General features: G+C 49.7%; 1 protein-coding gene across 3 annotated transcripts; it reads left to right on the plus strand.

The window, feature by feature from the left end:
- Positions 1-1,202: 1,202 nt before the first annotated feature.
- LOC116944423 (putative ATP-dependent RNA helicase Pl10) lies at positions 1,203-21,781 on the plus strand. 3 transcript variants are annotated; one of them, XM_032958018.2, is made up of 19 exons: positions 1,203-1,369; positions 4,683-4,740; positions 5,275-5,325; positions 6,263-6,460; positions 6,947-7,181; positions 7,373-7,559; positions 8,024-8,199; positions 8,985-9,084; positions 9,789-9,924; positions 10,492-10,586; positions 11,487-11,597; positions 12,254-12,414; positions 13,514-13,658; positions 14,244-14,388; positions 14,753-14,934; positions 15,193-15,310; positions 15,459-15,609; positions 15,850-16,028; positions 17,250-21,781. In XM_032958018.2, exons 1-19 carry the CDS (start codon positions 1,352-1,354, stop codon positions 17,342-17,344), a joined length of 2,541 nt encoding a protein of 846 aa, XP_032813909.1. In that variant the 5' UTR covers positions 1,203-1,351; the 3' UTR covers positions 17,345-21,781. The 3 variants fall into 3 exon arrangements, with proteins under 3 accessions (XP_032813909.1, XP_032813911.1, XP_032813910.1); XM_032958020.2 differs by having other exon boundaries at positions 11,499-11,597; XM_032958019.2 differs by having other exon boundaries at positions 6,950-7,181.
- The last annotated feature ends 1,117 nt before the right edge of the window (positions 21,782-22,898 follow it).

Raw genomic sequence — 22,898 nt, forward strand, 5'->3', positions numbered from 1 at the left:
GGTGGCTTTTTTTATGCCCACATTGACTATTGAAAGGGCTGTACGCCGTATGGACCTGAAACACTTAATTTCCCCGTACAATGACACGGAGTTATACACCGTACGGGGTTGACAGCTGTGTTTAAAACCAGGCTCGGGTTTTTTTTCCCTGCTTAGCTTCCGAGATGTCGCAGGAACGTTTGGCCACGTTAAGCCTCGGAGCCAAAATTGTACAGTGATCGTGGACGGAGCGCATACCGTCTATGAATTTCAAATGCATCCGTCTTCCGTAGCTTATCCGATGTGTGGAATCTAAATCAAGCTTGACCACGCGTCGAAATACAAAGGCTGCGCTTATGCGATGTGGGGATTTAAGACGTTATGTCCTATCAAGTTTAGCATTTTTAAACAGCCCGGCTTACATCAGTTATCTGCTGTGTGGATTGATACTTGTACAGCCGCGTGTCAATCCACTGCTGGATGAGGGGCCGTGGGGGTCGTTGTTTAACCACCATACTTCACCGCGCCGGTCACTGCAATCTGAAGTCCGATTAATGACGCTTAAGCGCACTGCAAAATCAAGTTACGCCTATCAGGTGTACGAATTCTTATCCCTTCCTATCACGACTACGAATTTAAAACCATGTATTGTATGTGTTTTTTGTGTGTGTGCGGCGAGGATTAATTTCAGCCGGATCCCAACACGAAGAATATTCTTCAGCACCCGGTACAACAACATCCTGTATCACTGGTGCATTATGGAAACAAATTTACTTGACGTTGCTTGGGTAGGGCAGTTGTGCCCAACCCAAAAAAGCCGAAATGTTCGTCAATAACAACGGATGTGGCTTTAAAATGGGAAAAAACAGGCGACGTTTCGGGCAATGGTTCTTAAAACACATAAATTACTCTACCTCTCTGGTCTCTCTATGTGCAGTAACGAGTGGTCACACCCCGAAACTTTGCCTATTATATATTCCTTAAGGCATTCCCATTGATGAATGTATTGTGGTTGTTTTTTACCCCGTGCTTGGAAATTAACCCACATCCAATCTCGTCTACGAATTAAAAACACCTATCATCCTCCAGTAACTAATCTAGTCTATGAAATCCAAATCCACATCTAATCACCAAATCTCATGCTCTGTAGCCCCCCCCCCCACTCTCGCGAGACTTCCTGGGGGGGGGGGAAGGACACATGTCCCCTCCCCCTCCCCACTATGGCCCCGCCCTCTCTTCGACAGCCCCTCCCCTCCGGCTGCCAAGACGCGGAGAGCAGGGGTGGCCTCCGCAGCTTCCGTCGCCTCGTGCCGTTTTCCATCTTTTTCACAAGCTACGCGCCCGCTCAACCGGGCCACAACCCTTCGCCGCGATGAGTCTGGAGCAACAGGCGAGTGCGGCCGCGGCGCGCGGGGTTCGGAGGGCAGGGGAGCGGCGAGGCGGCGACGGCTGCCGAAAGCCGAGCCGGGGCCTGGGCCTCTAAGATGGCGGCTGAGGCCTCGAGGGTTGCGGGCGGGAGGGAGGGAGGGGGTGGAGGGGCGGGGGGAGAGGGGGACCGGCTCGGGAAGGGAGCCCCCCCCCCCTCTCTCTTGCTTGTTTCCACGCCCCCTGCATTCCTTTAGCTCCGCCCCACTGTTGGCTTGGCTCCGCCCAGCTGGCCCCATTTGGTTTTTTGCCGCCTCGGTCGTCGAGTATGCTCCGCCCACTCGCGCTCTTGCGATTGGACGGCGTCACGTGACCAGGGTGAGGGGGGCGGGGATCAGGGCGTGTCACGTGGTTGAGGGTGTTCTGGGGCTGAAGCAGTGTGGGGGGGGGGGTGGACGACATCAATTCAAATAAAACTCCACACATTCGTCAAGAGCACTGTCTTAAAATAACTTAAGGGATAAGAGGCACGTAAAAATAATTCATGATCATTTTTTTGTAAGTCCCCCCCACACACACACACATTACTGCCGTTATTGAGGAATGTGTGTGTGTGTGTGGCGTTCATTGTTCACTCTCCCGCACCCATTGCCAGCCCAAGCGCATCGGCCCAAGTAAATCGCCGTGTTTCCTTTCGAAGCACTGCAAAGGGCAGGGAAGAGACCCTCGGTGGGGAGGGTTGGCTAAGCGTTAAAGGTGGGACGACGGAAGAAGAAGCATCGCGGGCAGGGTGACATCTCTCTCGCGTTGGGAGAGAGCGGAGAGGAGGGGGGGGGAGCACAAAATGGACGCGGCGGCTTAGTTGTAACAGGACCTCAACCACCGTAACAATGCGTCGTCTAGATTTTAGGGTTAGGTTTACTGGTATTGCAATGCCGACGTAAACTTGACTTAATTCTACAAAATGGGACCTTTTATGATACTGGCAATAAGGTCCCATTTCTTTTTTTTTTAACTAACTGCTTACCCCGAGCTCTAAATGGTCGGAAAGTGCATTGTCTTTGTACTGTCCGTCTTTTTGGCGTTCTCTGTGGTCTGTGAGACTAGGCCATTGAAGTCTCTGGTGTCGGACAATCAGTTTCAAAGACAATGCCATGTAGCGGTATAATGAGAGCACGTTTGTTTGCATGTTCGCCACCAGTACTGCGTGTGATTAATGCACTACCTTGCCAAAGGTTTCTATTTGGTTTTTGAACATCTTAACACAACTGTTGTTATTGCCATAAAGTGTCGACACCTATTCTTATTTTTTTAATACCTAAACTCTGCACGGCTGCGTACATTAAACGCACGGGCCAAAGCCAAACCCGTCTATGGAATACGGTGCAATGATGTGCCACGTACGATTTTTTTTAATACAGAGCGATCCATTTTTAGATGCCCCACTAGAATAGTACCGTTACTAATGTATATGGAAAACTTTTTTTATGCACATCGTCTACATTTATCAAAGTTCGCCAATGTCAACACTTCACTGTCTGCTGCTCTCTCGCTCTGATGCGCTTCGTCTAGCAAGCGGTTGTGCAATTTGCCTGCAAGCGTTCCGATGATTGATTTAGCCTAAAGTAGTCGAACTCGGTTGGGGTATCTATAAATTACCAAATAAATGAGCCACGTCTCATTTTTATACGTCCCTCCACATATACAAGTAACATACGCAGCCCACATTCGGTGTCTCATCAGCAGTCGGCTTGCTTAAATCAATGAACTACCAGATGTTAATCGGCAAGGACTCGTTAATATACGGGTTGATGGTAAGTGGGAAAAATACTGTTTTATGTTTTTTACGTGGACGGACAGATAAATGAAGTTGATATATTTCGGCCTATTTATTTTGTTCTTTTAATTCGTTAATTATTATTTTGTGTTCTCTGTAAATGTATCGATCACCCAGTACAGTATTTGGTTATTAGTCCTTATGGGTCCTGATGAATGTTATCAACAGTTTGCTTAAACTTAAAAGTGTAAAAAAAATTCTAACAAGGTGCTTTTTTTTACAAGACAGAATGTCCATATTTTATTATAATAGTTTTGACCAAAGCTTTTTAATATATCAGCTGCTTAGAGATGAGCTATAATTCTGAAATACATTATACACGTCGTGTGTGTTGGAGTAAAGTGTGTGTACTCCTCGCTCGTTTAGAATGTCAGGCCAGCATGGAAGAGTAGGCCAATTAACCTTCAGGGAGGCTCTTAGAGCTACCAGTCGAGGCCCTTCCACCAAGAGTGCGTGAGCAAGCGATTGCAGAACTGCACCTTGCATTAATACGATGAAACAGTTTTAATCTCGGGTTTTCCTTAAAAGGCTTGGGCAGAGCTGTGGCACAAAACCAGTGCTACGAACCCGGTAACCCAAAATCAATTTCCGACTACGGCTAACATCAGTGGCGAGACTTCACTGAATCTGCCCTGGCCAATATCGCCCCCCACCCCATGCCACGACCATAAACCCTCCCCGTGATGAGTGTGGTGAAGTATGGTCAAGCAACCCCAAGGATCGACACGGCGTGCGGAGGCCTTAATCCAGGAGACTGTAAATGATTATTATGTGTATGTAAGTGTATGTGCTACTGTGTCTATTTTAGTGGATGTGGGGAGTGGTTGTGCAGTGTTTTCAGTTTCATTTATTTTGGTATAGCCCTGTGAGCCATTCGGCTCTTGAATCGGGTGCAACCGCAACAAACAAAAACATGAACAAGAAACATCTTAAAGTGACTACGCGCAAACATAAAAATCGTTGAAAAAACTGCAAAGTCTTCCAGAAAAAGCACCGTATATGAATGATGTGTGCAAAAATCCCAGTGGGATGCAAGTCAAACAATACCAACCATAAGACAATTTAGATTAAAGTTATCAGTCTAACTTTGTACTACAAAAAACCCGGCGACCCGAGTTCAATTCCTGCTCATGGCCAATACCAGTGATGATTATCTGAAACAGTCCTGGGCCTCCCCTTCATCTACTTAGCCTCAAAATTTTCCCTTGTGCTGTGTGTAAAACTCATCACTTGAGAGACAAAGGTGGTCGGGCGTGATGCTGGCCACCCACCCCCTCGTGTGCCATGCCAGCCTTCATAGGTGCTGCTCGCTAACAGCACTTTCCCCTACAGTCTGTTAAGGCTATACGGGGGAATCTTTGTTATTTTAGTGTGTGTCATCAATATCAGTGCCAGTTAGAGGTACAGTGGAACTTTTGTTATGGGCCACTGGGCGCACAATGGAGTCCTGTGGTGGGGCCACGTCTGTTGATCGCTCACCATGTTCTGTGTATCTCCACAGTTCATGGCGATGTCAGTGGCAGAGATGGGAGACCAACGCGGCCGAGGAGGGCCTCCCCGTGAGTGGCGCTCAACATCGCTTCCACTACCGCCTCATCATAATACCTCCTCATCCATCAACCTGTTGTAATACATCCTCACCCTGATGTCGGATCGTCCATGAAATCTTCTTTTCTGATTTCCACCGCATTGTGGTTCCACATTTCCCTCTTCTATCGCCGCCTTTTCCAGATACCTCTTATCCTGATTACACCCCATTCGCGTCCTCACCATGATTCCTCTTTCCCCTGATACATCAAGTCCTTAGGATAGGGGGAATGTGAGTCATTGTCTAATGCACATTTTTCTCTTGCTTACCCTCCCCTTCCTTTCCCCTCCCCTCTTTCCCCACTATCCTCCTCCCTCCCTGCTGTGCTCCCCCACCCCCTCTCATTCCTTGTTCCCCTCTTCCCCATCCCCAATCCTTTTCCTCCATTTCCTCTCTCTTCTACCCCCTACTTCACCCAATCCCTCCCCTCTCAAATATTCCCCACTCCTTCCTCTCTCTGACTCCTCCTCCCCTCCCACCCCCATATCCGCTTTCCCTCCTGAAGGCGGGCGCTACATGGCTACGCACTACCGCGGACGTGACGGGCCTAGACAAGGTAAGCACTGCCTTGGATCGTGTGTATGTGTGTGCATGCGGTGGTTATGTAACTTTGTGTGTAGATGGGTATGTGTAGGTATGTATGCATGCATGCATGTGTGTGTCTGTCTCCATGTATGTGTACGCGTATCCTTTTGTGTGCAGATTTTTCGGTATATGCATGTCTGTACATAAGTGTGCAAATGTCCAAGTGTCTGTGTCTGATAAAGGCTGGACGGAGATTTTTTTTTTCCGTTGTGTGAGTGTATGTATTAAGATGGCTCTGTGTATGTTGTGTCTCTTGGGGAGTGATAATGTAGCGGCGACGCAAGTACAATTCCTGTTTACGACCAATAAGAGTGGAGAATATTTTAATCCGTCCTGGACCTCCTCTAGGTCGACTCGGCCTTAAATTAGTACCTGGTGCAATGTGTAAACATCAGCATTGGGGAGACAAAGGTTGCCGGGTGGGGGGTTGGCCACATCTCTCCCTCGTCTGCTGTGCTGGCCTTTAAAGGTGCTCGCTAACAGCACTTGTCCCTACAGTCTGTTGAAGGCAATAAGGGAATCTTTGTGTGTGGGTGGGTGTATGGTTATGTGTGTGTGGTGGGGAGTGGTGGCACAGTGGTTAGCACACTGCACTATGAATCCGGCTACCCGAGTTTGATTCCCGCTCATGACCAACACCAGTGACGATTATCTAAACCGGTCATGTTCTTCTCCTAGCTCGACTCAGCCTCAAAATGATTACCTGGTATGGTGTGTAATCATCACCACTGGGGAGACAAAGGCGGCCGGGCGTGGTGCTAGCCACCCACCCCCTCGTGTGCCGTTTTGGCCTTCAAAGGTGTTAAGGCTATACGGGGGATCTTTGTCTTTGTTGTGGTTCTCTGTTCATATATTTGTATGTACAATGTCACACTAACCACACCCCCTTACCCCTCCCCCCTTACCAGATGGTAGTTGGGAAGCGAAGGGCGACGCGGGCAGTGGTGGCATCTACATCAACGGCTATGGCCCGGACGTAACGATGCTGACCAACGGCTTCGAGCGGGGAGCTGTATATGGCGGGCGTGGGGGGCGCGGAGGGGATCGCGGCCGTGGGGGTTTCCGTGGCCGTGTGGCATACCAGCACGGAGCGCCCGCCAATCCCGGTAAGGCTTGCCACACTGCCACCAGAGTCAGCCACAACCACACGCAACCTCACCACAACCACACACATCCATACCACATACAGCCACATGGCAACCACACCCAGCCACATCTGTCACGCACAGCCACCGCCACACAGCACATTACAAACAGCAAAGACACCACACCCAACAAACTACAACCACGCCCCGAAGAATCACTGAATCCACTTTTAAAAACCATTTCCACACACTGCAGTCGTCACTTTCTATACACTCCGCAACCGCACCTACCACACCCCCACTACTACACCTGCCACTCCGTGAAAGAGGCAGCCCACCCAATAGAACATTGACCGTGGAGGTTGAGCGATGTAGATAATCTCCTGTGCAGGCGCAAGGTGTAGATCGCGTGACTGAGGGATACTGGCAACCGGGGAAAGTCCTTCAACAGTGATGAATTCGTGGCTGGCAATGATGGTGTGTAACCGTGTCTGTGTTTGTCTTTAGCAGGCTACATGGTGTACGAGCGACGTGATAACGGCACAGCCGCGTGGGGCGCTCCTAACGAGCCCTTTGCAAACTACCCCGGCGTCGGCGGAGGCATCGGTGGCGGCATGGGAGGTGGCATGGGCGCGGGAATGGGTGGGGGCATGGGTGGGGGAATGGGAGGGGGAATGGGAGGGGGCATGGGGGTTGGCGGTGCCCCGCGCGGTGGACGTGGGGGAGCAGGGCGCCCCACACGGTGAGAGGGACGCGCACGCATGTATACACACGTGTTCGCATGTACAGAGTAGTTAAATAGAGATATACAACCTGTGGCCGGGACCATTCCGAGCCACCCCCAGCGGTGCTCCGATGTTCCATTGCAAAAGGGGTATGGAACAGCGCGGTGCTGTAAGTGATCTTTAAGCGCCCGTGTCGCTTGGCCTGCAGCTACGAGGGCTCGCGTGGTGGAGTGGGCGACCAGCAGCGCGTCTACCGTGGCTCCTTCCCCGGAAATCGCTTCGACCGCAGCGCGGCGGCGCAGCAGCAGCAACAGCAGCAGCCGGCGCAGCACCTGGACTGCAACACGTACCAGCCACCACCGGCGAGAGATGGAAACACATATCAGCCTCCGCAGGTACAGCCCGTCATGTTGGCATCGAATTATTCACCCTGTGTGGCTCTCCGTCACTTTCCGTGTGTCTCTCCATGTCTCTGCTTGTGTTCCCTACTTGTTTCACTCCTCGTCTCTCCTTGTGTGCTCTACGCACCTCTCCTTGTGTGTTCTACGCACCTCTCCTTGTGTGTTCTACGCACCTCTACCTGTGTGTTCTACGCACCTCTCCTTATGTTCCCTTCCATCTCTCCCTGTGTCTCCATCTCTACCCATGTTTCTCTCCACTCATTCTAGTGTCTCCCACTGTATCCCTCCCCGTGTTGCCCCGTGTCTCCATTTCTCACTTTGTCCATCTCTACAGGTGGTACTCTGCATGCATCCCAGTATCTCTCACTGTCTCTGCCTGTCTCTCCCCACTTATCCCTCGTGCGTCTTCCTCCATTCTGACATCGCCTCCCTGGTGCCGCGTATCCCTTGTGGTACAGGCTAGCAGTGGAAGCTCGTACCAGCCACCAGCCCGTGACGGAGTGAGCTCCTTCCAGCCGCCGCTGCCTCGTGACACCGCCACTGCTCCCGGTGGGGGCGGCGGTGGAGGAGGAGGGGGCGGGCCCGGAGGGGACGACTGGACCAAGCCTCTCCCTCGCAATGACCGTATTGAGAAGTGAGATCCCCAACTAGGGGTAGGGTTGAGGGGTGGGGATAAGGTTAAGCATTGGGTTATTGTTTGGGTTAGGGTTAAGGATTAGGGGTTAATTGCTTTGGCTGGAGTTATGGGATAGCGAAACGGTTAGAGCTTCGGTTAGGTGTTAGGGTTAGACTTGGGGCTAGCGTTAGGGGCTAGGGTGAGGGGTTAGTATTAAAATTTGTAATAAGGTTAGTGTTAGAGTGACGGACACTGTTTTAGGGATTTATAAGTGATGCATAACATTGATTATTATGTTCGTCGGATATTTATAGAACCGGGCCTGTACAAATCGATAATTTATCATTCATCGTGCTTCTATTGATTTATTGAAAGATATGTGCCCTCTGCCCAACTCAACAACTTATCCTGATCCTGCTGTTGGGATTCATTTCACGAGACGAGATGTCCATTGAGAGTCTCAGAAAGGAGTGCATTACCCCGTGTTAGGGGCCCACGGAAGCAGATGTCGCAGAACTGTTTGCAATTTATAGCACACAAAATATTGAACAGATCTAAATAACCATAACTTTGAGGTACGGAAACAAGCTCGGCGTCACACGGAAAGCCTGGCCAAAGAGGCGGGGCATATAAGTGTCTCTTTTAAGGGGTGTTGATTGAACGCTGCTGAAATTGTGCAGTGGGGTGGCTTTCGAGATGGAAGAGCTGTAGTAGACGGTTGTTGGTCCTTGGTGTAAATTATTGCCATCACACTTCCCCTTACTTGCTTCTGTGCGTGTTACACCCCCCCCCCCCCACCACAGGGAGCTGTTTGCCGGCAGCAACACAGGAATAAACTTTGAGAAATATGACGACATCCCGGTGGAGGCTACGGGTAACGACTGCCCTCCGCACATCGAGAGCGTAAGTAGCTCACCATATGACCATTGCTTCTCGCAATGCATTCCTCTCAGTACCATTCGCACCTATGATTGGCACGGTTGGCTACGTGTGTCTCGAAAAAAGTTCAACAAAAAGACAGATATCCCTCCTATAGCCTTAACATTGACTGTTGGGGCAAGTGCTGTTAGCGAGCACCTATGAAGGCCGGCACGGCACACGAGGAGATGGGTGGCCAGCACCACACCCGGCCGCCTTTGTCCTCTGTATACATACGTTCATCAGCGTACATGCATCTACACCGTGCAATGCTCACAGTACAATCCTTATCACAATCCTCACAGCGCAGTTCACACCGTACAGTCTTCGCAGCGCAATTCACCACTACGCAATCCTCGCAACAATTCTTGTCGACCAGAATTTTACTCCCAAACATTTTTGACCATGTTCTGTCGATGTGCAATAATAGTAATCTATTGTATTTGCCAGGCTGGTCGGTAGGTATCAGCCTCAGAACTAGATGGCTGATCTCGAATTGTTTTTCTGGCTGTGGGCTAAGGTCCACCCTTGGGCTGATGCTGCATCCTTCCGGCCTTAATAGATGTTTTATCTTAGTGTGAGCATGTTTGTGGAGGCGTGTGTTTACACGTGCCCGTGCATGTGTACGTGTACGCGCATGGAGCATGTGTGCGGCTGTTGATGTGTGCCTGTGTGTGCACATGTGTCAGTTCCACGAGCTGGAGCTGGGAGAGATCATCATGAGCAGCGTGACGCTGTGCCGCTACGAGCGCCCCACGCCCGTGCAGAAGTACGCCATCCCTATCATCAAGGCCAAGCGTGACCTCATGGCGTGTGCACAGACCGGTGCGTGGCCGTTTCTCACATCGCCATAATTACCCCGTGTGACTCAGCTGTGTCGTCACGCAGGAAAAGCCCTCTGTGTCTCTACCCAGAGGGCTTTGCATTAAGCCAGATTATCGTGCGTCTCTACTCAGAGGGCACGTATCATTGTGCAGAACGTTTGAGCCGGCTCCGCTGACATCCTGGTTTTGAATCCCGTTTCTCGAGTGTTGCAAATGTACTGCACAAGAAAACCATGATGTTAAATTTGGTTTTGCACTAAAATAAAATAAAAAATCTGTTAGACTTGTGATGTACACAGTCTCATAGCAGAGTGGGGGAAAGTGTGCCCCTTCGTGTGTGAAGGATACAAAGGCCACCTGAAAGAATTTATTTGTGTTGAAATCCCGTGAAAAATCTCCGCAGCCATTGTGACACACTGCTCTGAGGGATTTCAAATTGATTCTTTGTCTTGTGATGTGGCCAAGGTGTAATATATTTGGAGAAAGGAAAGACAGAAAAATAATGGTCTGTATCATGTTACTCAAACGTTTAGTGGCGCTAACTCTGTTGGTGAACGCTCATCCACAGGCTCTGGAAAAACGGCTGCTTTCCTCCTACCGATCCTAAGTCAGATCTACAGCGGAGGACCAGGCAAGGTGGTGGAAGACACCAAGAACCAGCAGGTAAAGGAAGTCGTCACGTGGCCTAGAGATCAGAAGCCCTGAGCCAAGCACCGCTTCAACCCTCGGTTGGACTCTCTTTAAGCCACACCAACATTAGACCAAGTTAACGAGATTGGCGAGTGACTAAGAGGTCGGAGACACTGAACCAGGACGACTGTTGAACAGGTCCTTAAGTGGCTGTTGGGTGGTTCAGAGCTCTGGTGCAGAGCCAACGGACTGGGTTAAAATCCAAAATTTCAGCCGTGCATCCGTGATTGAACCGGATTCTGAAGTGTATTGAGCTGATGGTCTCAGACCCTTCGCCAGAAATAAACAAAAAAATAATGCTTCTGCTCGCCATACAATAATCAAGTCAAATGTAATAATAGTTTTTATAGTTCATATTCGGTTTGTATATGTTCTGTTAATTGTTTTACCTTCCCAGTAGAGACTCTGGAGGTGCTAAATTCACCATAATGCTAAAATGCTGCTAATTCCATATCAGAATCTCAACCATGAATCATGATTATTAATTGAAACGTGAGCAGACTGTCCATTGACACATGGTAGTACGCTGCTGTCTGCAAGAGTTAAAAATGAAAATATTTTGACATTTTAATAATGCCCCTAGCACAATTGGAACATAATTGTGGAACTCCCAAACCCATTGGACTGCAAGGTGGCCAGGATATGCGACTACAGCAAGTGGATTCTTGAAATCCATCTGTGCAGAGCTTTGTTATCCTTTAAGTGTGGTGGGTTTCTCCAGTTTTCTTCAGTTAATCCCACACAAAGCCAAGCACATGTTAACGGAAATCATGGCCAAGCATCCTGGTGTAGCAGGACACTGCCGACAAAATCGTGAGACTGTTACATTGTAAACCAAGGACACTGTTAAATTGTTTTCATGAAAACGTCTAGCTTCTGCCACAGGAGACGGTGAAGTATGGGCAAAGGAAACAGTACCCCATGTCGCTTGTGCTGGCGCCAACTCGGGAGCTGGCACTGCAGATTTACGACGAAGCTCGCAAGGTACGGGGACTGGAAAACTGAGGAACTGGGCTTGGGCCCTGGGTCCTGGGTGCCTCTATAAGAGGCAAGGGGGGGTTATAATAGCTGTGTCAGAGACAGCTTGACACTTCTGAGGGTCTGGCCTGGAGCCTTTTGGATCTCTACATTTCTTTGTCAGGAGGTTCATAATGGCCATATTAGAGAGAGAGCCAGCACCGTAGAGAATATTGTACATGTGGACTTGTGCTTAAAACCTACACTTGGTACGTGTCGGAGTGCATATGTATGTGTACGTGTCATTTTGAGGGGAGTGGTAGTGTAGCGGTTTTTAGCGTGCTGCCCTATGACCCGTAGACCCGAGTTTGATTCCTGCTCACGGGCTACACCAGTGACGATTATCTGAACCGGTTCTGGGCCTCTCATAGGTCGACTCGGTCTCATATGAGTACCTGGTGAGATGTGTAAACATCGCCATGAGGGAAACAACGGCGGTCCGGCGTGGTGCTGGCCACCCCCATTGTGAGCCATGCCAGCCTTCATAGGTGCTCGCTAACAGCACTTACCCCAACAGTCTGGGATCTTTGTATTTGTGTCATTTTATACGCATGTACATTGTGTGTGCGTATTTGTGTTTACTAGATAGTCTTACACTTGTGTGTGTATGCGTGCGCGCGTAGTTTGCGTACCGCTCGTGCGTGCGCCCGTGCGTGGTCTACGGGGGAGCGGACATTGGGAACCAGGTGCGTGAACTGCAGAAGGGCTGCCACCTGCTTGTGGCCACGCCGGGCCGCCTCGTCGACATGATGGAGCGCGGCAAGGTCGGCCTCGACCACTGTCGGTTAGTAAATCCGCCTACACACTCAGTAGCCCACCTGTATACTAACTAGCTCACCTCCACGCTCGGTAGCCACCTACACACACTCGCTATCCCACCTACACACTCAGAAGCCCATCTGCACACACGGAAGCCAATCTGCACACTTGGTAGCCTCCCTGCCACTTGCTAATCCAGGGGTCGACAATAACATCAACAAGAAGAACTGTGTTTTTCGAATTTGGTAAAAATAACTATTTCAGGAGCCGCAATGAAAACGATGGTGGTGCTTAATAAATAATGTGACGAAGCAGTCCTTAAAGAGCTTCATGTGGCTCGGGAGCCTCAGGTTGCCAACCCCTGTGCTCGCCCATCGAAATGCCCCCTATTCCATCCATATTTTTGTCCGTCGACATGCCAGCCTATATTCACACCCACTATCCCGTCCACAAGCCCACTAGCCCATTCCATTGTTAAGTTAGCATTTTTATTTTAGTCATAGTCTTAAGCTAGTCGATGACAACCCATGGAGTGTTTGTCAAGTCTTCGTCTGTGGATTTCACTTTGTAATTTTATTAGTCTAGCCGACGAAGAGCAGTGGGACATTTAGAGTGATCCTGGCCAGGACGGCTCAAGTTAGCCAATCAGAGAACTCGGTGAATCTTTGTCTATACGTATGTATCTAATTAACATGTTTGGTATTCCTCGGTGTACCCCGCAGCAGTCTCTTTAAAGTGTTTCTAAACTATCTTAAGCTGCAATCTTCACTCGCCTCTTGAACTGCGTCTCGTCAAGAGTCAGCCACGCTAAGATGTCTGGTGGGCAGTAGTCGTAGTCATCATCCCGTTTCGGTGGTTTTCATCCACTTGTAGTTGTACGTTGACTAAAACGAAGCGCGTCGTTGATGGTTATTTTCATCGCACATTTCATGAACATAATTTCCAAATTGATTATCAAAAAGTCGATAATCAATTTTGGACAACCTTGCAAACGAAATATTCCATGTCGAGGGATTGTCCAGGTAAATAATTGTAGTTTTTTAAAATTTAATAAATTATTGTTAATAACGATCCCAGTGTGCACGTGATTGATTGTGGTTGTTGCTACCACCCCTTCCACTCAGGTACCTGGTGCTGGATGAAGCTGACCGGATGCTGGACATGGGATTTGAGCCGCAGATCCGCCGTATCGTGGAGCAGGACGTGATGCCGACCAAGGGCGATCGCCAGACCCTGATGTTCAGCGCCACCTTCCCCAAGGAGATCCAGGTGAGACACGGTTGAAAGTCTACAGTTAGAGGAGGTGGCGGAGAGCAGATGAAATGTCTTAAGCTTGGTGCTTAAAGAAAATTTAAACCCAAAATAACAGAAATAGCTTTCAGGAGTTTTATACGTTGAACATATCTATTTGTCCGTAAGGCACACAGCACTTGCACCACTAATTTTGCTTTTCCACTTCATATGGCTAAATTCCAGCCCTTGAGAATCATCAATGTCGATGCACAGGATTTCGTGACTGCTCTGCAGCTCTTCTGATGTGTTTTGGGGGTTGTTACCGAGTGTTGTTAGGCATTGCGTCCTTCATTTCGCTCCACGTGCTTGGAGCTTCAAATGATGTTGGATTTACCGCCATGTGAAGAACATTTACGCTAGGTGGGGGAAAGTGCTGCCCAGCCCTACTTTGTGGAACAGTGGTTACTTGAAGGATCTCAGAGGTAGCTCTCGTGGAATGTTCACAGCTTTTGAAGATAACAATAAACCAGGCCGTCTCCTTTCACACCCCTCCCCACGCGTTGCCATTGTGCCGCCCACGTTTTTGACTGCCACCATTGCTGCCCCCCGTCCCCCACCAAGATCCTGGCGCGTGATTTTCTGGAAGACTACATCTTCCTGGCGGTGGGGCGAGTGGGATCGGCCTCGGAGAACATCACTCAGAAGGTCGTGTGGGTGGAGGAGATGGACAAGCGCTCGTTCCTGCTCGACCTCCTCAACGCCACCGGTGATGGTGCTGCCCTCGCTGCTCGCATTCCTCGCTGCTGTTCACCTCCCCACGACTCTCGCTTCTCACTGATACACTCACTGGTGATGCTGCCACCCACTTGTGATGCAAATTACTTACGCCCCTCTCAACGCGCACTGCCACTCACTCCTCGCCATGCCGTTCTCACCTCTGATTTATTTAACCTCTCACACCTGCTGCAGCTGCATCCACTACCACTGCTGTTGTTTCCCGTAATTGATGTTGCTGCTCTAACAGCTGCTAATGTAGCAACCATTATCGCCAGCATCGTAGACGTCATTGCTGCTGTAAAACCTACTGGTGCTGCTAACGTCATCATTGTCGTCGTTATTCCATTGCTCAGGGCGGGACTCGCTCACACTGGTGTTTGTGGAGACGAAGAAGGGAGCGGACGCGCTGCAGGGCTTCCTGTGCTCGGAGGGCTACTCCTGCACTAGCATCCACGGGGACCGCTCGCAGCGCGACCGCGAAGAGGCGCTCAGCCTCTTCCGCACAGGCCGCCGGCCCATCCTCGTCGCCACTGCGGTAAACATTCCAGCCGCCGCGTCTGTGGGGCACGGGCCTTCCTGGATTGATTAAATGAGTCATCGTTTTTGCAAGCGAGGCAGCCATTGAAAACGAGATGCCACAGTACAAGCAACTCGAACAAAACGAGATGAACAAAAAATAATCCATCCCTGAATTGAATCGAGGACCCTCCAAATCGTGACAAATTGCCCAATCGCCGAGGAAATTAAAGGTCACATGACTTCTGCTTTACCTCACCCACCTGCTCTCCCCCAGGTGGCAGCACGTGGGTTGGACATCCCGAACGTGAAGCACGTCATCAACTTTGACCTCCCGAGCGACATTGAGGAGTATGTGCATCGCATCGGACGCACGGGACGAGTCGGCAACCTGGGTACGCGCACGTGTACACACATACACAGCTCCTGAATGCGCCGCACTGGCGTGCACAGATACACGCACACAGCTGCCGTAAACTCACGCACACACCTCCGCCACCCCCTACCCTCTCCGTCCCCCCTTGCCCACTCCACCCCGTGCAGGCCAAGCGACGTCATTCTATAACGAGAAGAATGAGAACATGACGCGGGAGCTGCTGCACCTGCTGGTGGAGGCGCACCAGGAGGTTCCCTCGTGGCTCGAGACGATGGCTCAGGAGCACCGCAGCAAGCCGGCACGCGGGCGCCCCAAGCGGTGACCACCACACCAAACGGCCAACCACCGACACCGCAACACTCGCCACATCAGCCATTACATGCATTGAATTGTGCTCGCAATATAATGAATTACTCACAGCTCGCTCGCATGACGATTCACTGAATGTCCGCTGATGGTGGCGGCGTGCGTGAACTGTGATACACGGTGCCCGGTGTCATCACCAACCCATGTGTCCTTCCCTTCTTGTTTTGCCAATTCTTCCTCCCTCACCACCAGCTTTGCCGGAGGATTTGGTGGGCGAGACTACCGGCAGACGAGCGCCGGTAGTGGCGGAGGGACGTACAACGCTCACCAGCGCGGGGGCCCGCGGGGGGCGCCAGGGACCACGACCGTGTGTAACCCGGGCATGGTGCGCGGGGTCGGGGCTGGGCAGCCCACACGGGGGTTCAACCGCGGTGAGAGAAGGGGGGAGAGTTGGAGCCGGGGGTGGTGGGGGAACAGCGGACAGAAACACACATTAACATATATTGACACACTGGTACAGAGATAACAGCGATCGAGATAGACACACGGATATACAGAGACACGTGCGGTAAGTCCTCGCTTAAACGCGTGGTGTTCACGCAACGCATTTTCCCTAAAACGTGGTTCTTCCATTTGGGAACACTATTCGCACAATGCGGAAAGCGCACCGTTATCACGCGGTTTCTGAGCGGTCCAACGATGGACTATTTTCTTGAGCTGCGCAGCTGAGCAGTACGACACAGTATGGGGAATGATACAGTAACAGCGCGTACCCTCCGTTATTTGTCCCAGCATCTTTACCGTGTGTGCTTATATTGCATCGCGCCAAACTTTATCGCGACATTATTTATGGGGAATTGTTTTTCGCTTTACCTGGCACTTTTCAGGAACACATTTAGCGTGTTCAACGAGGACTCACTGTACAGGGACAGAGACACGGGGACCAAGATAAAGACACAAGACAAAGACACATACAGGGACGTTTGAGGGATTAATTTCTGTGTGAGGCGGGAGGGCAGGCCCACACGCACACAAAGACAAAGATGCCTTTTCTAGGCTTAATAGACTGTTGGGGGAAGTGCTGTAAGCAAGCATTTATGAAGGCCCGAACGGCAAATGAGGGGGTAGGTGGCCACAGCACCACATTCACTGTGCTTTGTCACCCCAGTGGCGATGTTTACGTACCGCACCGGGTACTCGGAGGCTGAGTCGACCTAGGGAAGACCCAGGACCGAATCGGATAATTGTCACTGGGTGTTGGTCATCAGTGGAAATTGAACTCAGGCCGCTGTGTTTGTAGTGCAGTGCACTAACCGCTCCCCCACGCACGCACACACATATACACACATACACGAACAATACAGGAACGTACACAGACGTGTGTGCATGCATGTGCGTTTACATGTATTTCTATGCGTGCGTTTTCCAGGCATCTATCTCACTTCACCCACAGCACTTGACGTACCCTCAGAGTGAACCTAACCTGGCACAAGTGCCTTGTTGACCGTCGCTGGCATTTAGTGTTGAATGGCATTTGTTGTTGTTTGTGTCGCCGTGTTTTTTTTTAATGTGTGCTTGTGCCCATACATGCGCAGGTGTGTTCTCGTGTGTAAATGTGTATAATACATGTATCTTTGTATCTGTGTGTGCAGGTGGCTATGGGAACTTTGGCCACTTTGCCCCCCAGCCTATGCCAGGCGGGTTCCCGATGGCGTACGGAGCCCCCATGGATTGGTGGACCAGTTAGGCCGGCCCGGTACATGGCACGAGTACACAGCCAGAGTACATGAGAGAGATGAATTGCACGAGCGCACGTCGTGCGTACACAGTAGTGGCACGAACACACATGACAACAACACGAGCACACAGCCTCAACACAAGTACACATCGAGATGAGCACATAGCAACAGCTTGTACATAGCTCGAGTACGCAAGCTAGCACAGCAAGATTAATATTGTGTGCACGGTGGGATGAGTATACGATCATAGAACATGAGTACACAATCACAGGTAGTGCAAGCACAAGTTACGTAGTAGGACACGAGTATGCAGTGCAGGTATACGAGGCTGATGCACGAGTGTGCAGCAGACGCACACGTGTGTATGTACGCATGTGTAAACACAGGCTTGTACACGCGTCCTCGCAAGCTTACTAGCTTGCATGCGTACTCGCTTTGTGTACACGCGCACGCACGCAAGTACACACACACACGTGTCCACGCATTTGTGCACATATACACACGTACACACTTGCGTACACGCGTACGCATTCGCACGTAAACACACCTCCACAAATACTTGCATGTACGCGCACACACAGGCTCCCCTCCGACCTTGTACTCGTGTTTAACAAGAAATAGTTTAAACGTATAACAAGTACCGACTCCTAATCTTCTTCTCTTCTTCTTCTTGATGATTAATTCTGATTTGCTTATTAAAGTGTTACATTGACTTAGCTGCGTTTGAGGTTAGAGTAGCGGTTCCTTAAATAATTAAAAAAAACGCGTTTCGCTAGCGGCATAACGACGAGGGGACAGAATTTTTATTTTCTTCTTAGATTATTTTCTCTTCGATGAAATGTCGAAAAAGGTTTTGCATGGGAATCCAACCGATGCACTCGCACCTCGGGGGAGAGGGTTTAGCCCGGCACCACGACACGACGCAGAGTGGACCGAATGGGCCAAAGCACCACCACACCACACCACGTCACGTTACGGGGAAACTATTTTCTGTGTCGCTCCGCCTATTTAAAAGTTTGATTGGCGTAGAGAGGCGTCAGGCTTTAGCGTCGCTCCCACCGATGTTCCTCGTTGGTTGGGGATGTCTTGATATCTTGACCTCCTGACCTTTCCCTGTCCCCACAAAGCCCTAACCTGTGTATCTCTAATCCTTAACCCTAAACCCAAAGCAGCCTGAACCAGCTTAGCCTCATTGTCTAACAAGGAGCTGGTTTGGTCTCGTATGATTATAGCGGCAAACAAGCCACATCCTCTATACTGGGTCTGACCCAGGAGCTCTGAATTAAAAACAAAATTCAGCAAAGGGTTATTTAGTTTGCTCGCGTTAATGAGAAGGGGAAGACGAACCAGAGCGAGAGAGAGAGAGTCCGAGGCAGTCGCACTCTACAGACATACAGGATGCGCATGCACATGACATAGTGTGGAGCACACACAAGACATAAATGCACTGGACACACATACATGCACTGACCTGGGCATGCACAAACACACGCATAGCATTAGATACAGGATAACGCAAACGGCACTCAACACATACTACACAAACACTCACTAAAGATAAGCGCACACAAAGAGCACACAGAACACGACACAAACAGCACATGTCCATCCACAATCCTGTGTGAGTGCAACTGTCAATTACAAATATTAGCTATGTGAAGATTTTTTTAATATATATAAATAGCCATTACTGCTCTGCTAGCACACCTCTCTCTCCTCTCACACGTTACCAATGTTCGGTTTCGTTGAAACGGTAAACGGGCGGCAGGAACAAACACCCGTGAATTCTCAAAATTCCCGGAAAAAAACCTCCTCTGCCGCGCTTACGCGGCGGGAGCATTGAGGTGATGGTGGTGGTGCGATCAGGCGCCAGTTTGCGCTGACGCACGCACACACTGTCGTCTCCCTTGGAATTCTCCGCATCCACCTACGCACACACATGCACACCCTGTTCTCACACCAGGAACGCCGTCAAGCAGGACAGGACGTTCACGATGTTTGGGTGTGTGGGTAATACGTGCAGGTGACCGAGTGGAGTTTTCCAGGCACTCGTTTGTATCTCAAGCTGTCTTGCATTTTGCAGTTCCAGGTGAGGCGTGGTGGACAGCCTGTGCCACAGCGGGTGAGGAGGGTGGTGGTGGTGATTTTCTGATTGGTTAGCGAAGCGAGTTTATGCTTGTGCCGACGGTTTTTGGTCGGCAGGGCCCGCTTGGGCGTTTTTGTTGTCGGTGAGAATAGTTGGTATGCGGTCAGGCAAGTGTCTGTCTGCCGCTGTCGACATGCCGGCTGTCTCCGCCGAGGTGTGTGCGTGTCTCTTGTCCGTGGAGTTGTCTATCGGGCAAGGCGAGTCGAATCGCCGGAGGATTTGGGTTCGCGGTCAAGTTGTTTCCGTCCGCGGTTTAGATCCGCGGACGTCGTTTTTTTTACTTTCTTGGGCGAGAGAAAACGTGCGCACTTTGCTGCAAGCGTGACTTAATGGCACCTCCATATTACACAGAGCTTTTAAAAGAAAAATGATAATCGATTCTTTTAATGGGAACTTTGATCACAACTCTTAATGGTGCGATGGTTTTTTTCTGTGTCAAGTTTTTGTTCTGTTTTTTTAAAAAAGAGTCCAAAGCTGTGACGCTGCGTGTGGCGTCGTAAGGGGGTACGTGTTTGAACTTTTCGGGCCGATGTTGCGGCCGATGACCTTGCCAGAGAGCGGCTGTGTTCATTTGTAAGAGTCTCACCGTGTTTGGTCGTTAAAGAGAGAGAAAGGGGGCGTTCCTTAGGTGATGGCACTAACACACACATGTATGCATAAACAGGTTTAGACACACACACACACACACGGGGCTATAGTTAGGTGTCTTAAACAAACAAGGGTCAAGACGGGAAAATACCACATGTGGTGTTGGAATGGACGCTTTAAATGCATCCGCAAATAATAGGTAAAAGAATTTACAAAAAAAACATGTAAGCAAAACCTAACAGAAAAGTGCGTGGAATAATACAATGTGGAATTAAAACGCGACATGTAAACGCAAGACGGTGGGAATGACATGCGATCCGAGGCAGGGACCGTCGGAGACTCTTGAGTGTCCGTAACGTTTCTTTCCGCAAAACTAAAACCGCGGAAGGAAAACACATTTAATGGAAGTGTTACCACGCGAACCGTATCTCCTCCGTTTTCTCCGTCTGCCGCTCTGCTGCGTCGGTGGGGAAAGATTAACAAGCGACTCGGGAGCACCCGCGTTCATCGAGAACAAACGTGCGAGTGAAATAGAATAATTAATATTAACGATGACGATGATGACGACAGAGACCCCATCCCTTCCCACCGGTTGACCCCATGAAGTTATTAATTCTGGCAAGATTAAACCATTGCTTGGTGGCTCTGTAAAACATTGACATTTCTGGTCATTTTAGATTCTGTTTTCGAGCATTAGTTTTGGTTATAGCTGAACGTCACCCTTTAGTCCTGGCGGTTTTACAAAAGTGCCAAGTTTTCTGAGCATGGACTGTTGGTGCTCGGAGAAACGCAGAACTAACGCGACGGGTGGAAGTTGCCTTATTCCGTGACAGGCTTAATGCTTGGCCTATTTTGCATCTTTGGTCGAAACGTTAAAATTACAGCGAGCAGAAGAACCAATCGACCCTGCTCATATGGGACAACTGATACCCCCCTCATCCCCTCTTGCTTTAGGTGCCTTAGTTTGGCTTGAAGAGTTCTCAGATCTTCTCCGGTGAGTGGCGATAATCAACCCGGGCCCTAAGCAAATGTGCCCGTGAGAGATGGGGTTTTTTTTCCCCGTCGTTTGTGACTTGTTGCGATTTGCTACAGAACACGCGATTAGTCTCGATTTACAAAAGTGAGCATCAATAGCGGTTCCGTGTAATGATTAGGTTCGCACCTGTGGGTCTGGAGTTCTAGGGACCGCTAGATATCTTGGGAGTAGGGTCTGTGTCAAATCAGTATGCTGACAGGTTCTTATCTCCCGAGTCGTGAATGCTGTTGTACATTTGTGACTGCATAATGCTACTCACTAGAATGGGGGCACCGTGGTGATTTGACCTTTGCTCTTTCCCTTGTAACACGTGTGCTTCGCTACTATGAGTCACGTGCCACCCACTCCAGCCTACCAGCGACTCGGAAAATATTGAGCGATAAATTATGCCCTTGGTCATCATCGTCATCGATTGTAGGAGTGTAGTGAGTCGATGTGTCTCAGCCCGGTCACCGATGACTTGGCACGTACAAAACAAAAATGCACTTCCGTTTCTAAAACGTGTCAACGAAAGGGCCTGCCTGTTTTGAGTTAGTTTATTTTGCGTTAAGTTTGTGTAAAAGGTTTAGAGGCTATTAATGCTAAACTATGATAGCTGCTGTGGGTTTGACGCAGAGGCGCCGTCTGTTTTTTTTTCGTTAATATCGTGGAAATAAAATCTAGCGGAGAATGTTAGCGATTTTCTTTTGTTACACTCGGCCTAACGCGTGAACTTGCGTTCATCCCTTCCCACCCCCCCTTCCCTGTTTATATAGCGAAAACTGAAATGTGACAATATAATTAATAAATTGCGCGATAATTTAAAACAAATTCCAAAAAGCACCAATACAAATCGATTCTCGCCATCGCGATAAATACACGTGCCGAGTCTCTGTTGTAGGTGATCGATGCGTCTCGATCCGTATGCTTTGTACGTTCTGGGATGACGTGATTCCCCAGCAACCTCCTGAGGACGCGTTCACCGCAATGTTTACAAAAATAACCGGTCATCGAATCGCGACAATTCATCAATTCGTCGGCGGTGCGTGGGGGTAGAGATGTGAATATCTCTCAAAGTCGGCAACGTTAGTAGTTAGTCAAAGCAATAATGAGAATGGTTGGTGATGTCTTATTTTGTGTTTAGATGCAAAAATGAATTGGCGGCTAGACGTAAGTGGGACAAGTGGTTCATCATCACCTGAGCCGTTGAGTTTATTTCTTGGCCAAAATAAATAAGCCGCCTCAGTGGTAATTTATACGCGGAGTTAACCCTCGATTATCCGTGGGCACATTATTGAGGCTGCCAGATTAAAATGTGCTTACCAAGTTTGACCTGGTTTAACCACATTACCTGCTTCCTTATGACGGGGGGGGGGGGGGGGGGTGTGCAGGAGAATTGGCACCCACGTGACCGCAAAGCACGCACATAAACGGATTACTTTTAAGAACCTTCCCCCCCCCCCCCCCCCCATTCGACATAGGTAAACACTCAGAACAGCCTAATTTCCATATCTTTGGCAACCCCGCCCCCTTATCCTGGATTGTCCGCCTCCCTCCCCCTTATCCCGGATAATCGAGGGTTGACTATTTCCAAAACTGAAGCAACAGCCACATTTTGTTTTAAGAGCGCGAGTATTTATATCGTAGCGGAACGTTTTTTTAATTGGAAGCTAAAGTGGAGGAAGACGTCAACTTACTTGAATTGGGTTTAACCTTTAACCTTCGACCTTGCGCTGCTTTGAGAAGTGACCTTTTATTACGTGCGCATACCGTTGTTTAAGCTTGCGGCCCGACCTTGCGTTCGATAGAAGTT

This window comes from Petromyzon marinus, chromosome 21, assembly GCF_048934315.1.
Source record: "Petromyzon marinus isolate PM22_M1 ecotype Great Lakes invasive population chromosome 21, UKy_Petmar_22M1.pri1.0, whole genome shotgun sequence".
In the NCBI taxonomy this organism is placed as follows: domain Eukaryota; kingdom Metazoa; phylum Chordata; class Hyperoartia; order Petromyzontiformes; family Petromyzontidae; genus Petromyzon; species Petromyzon marinus.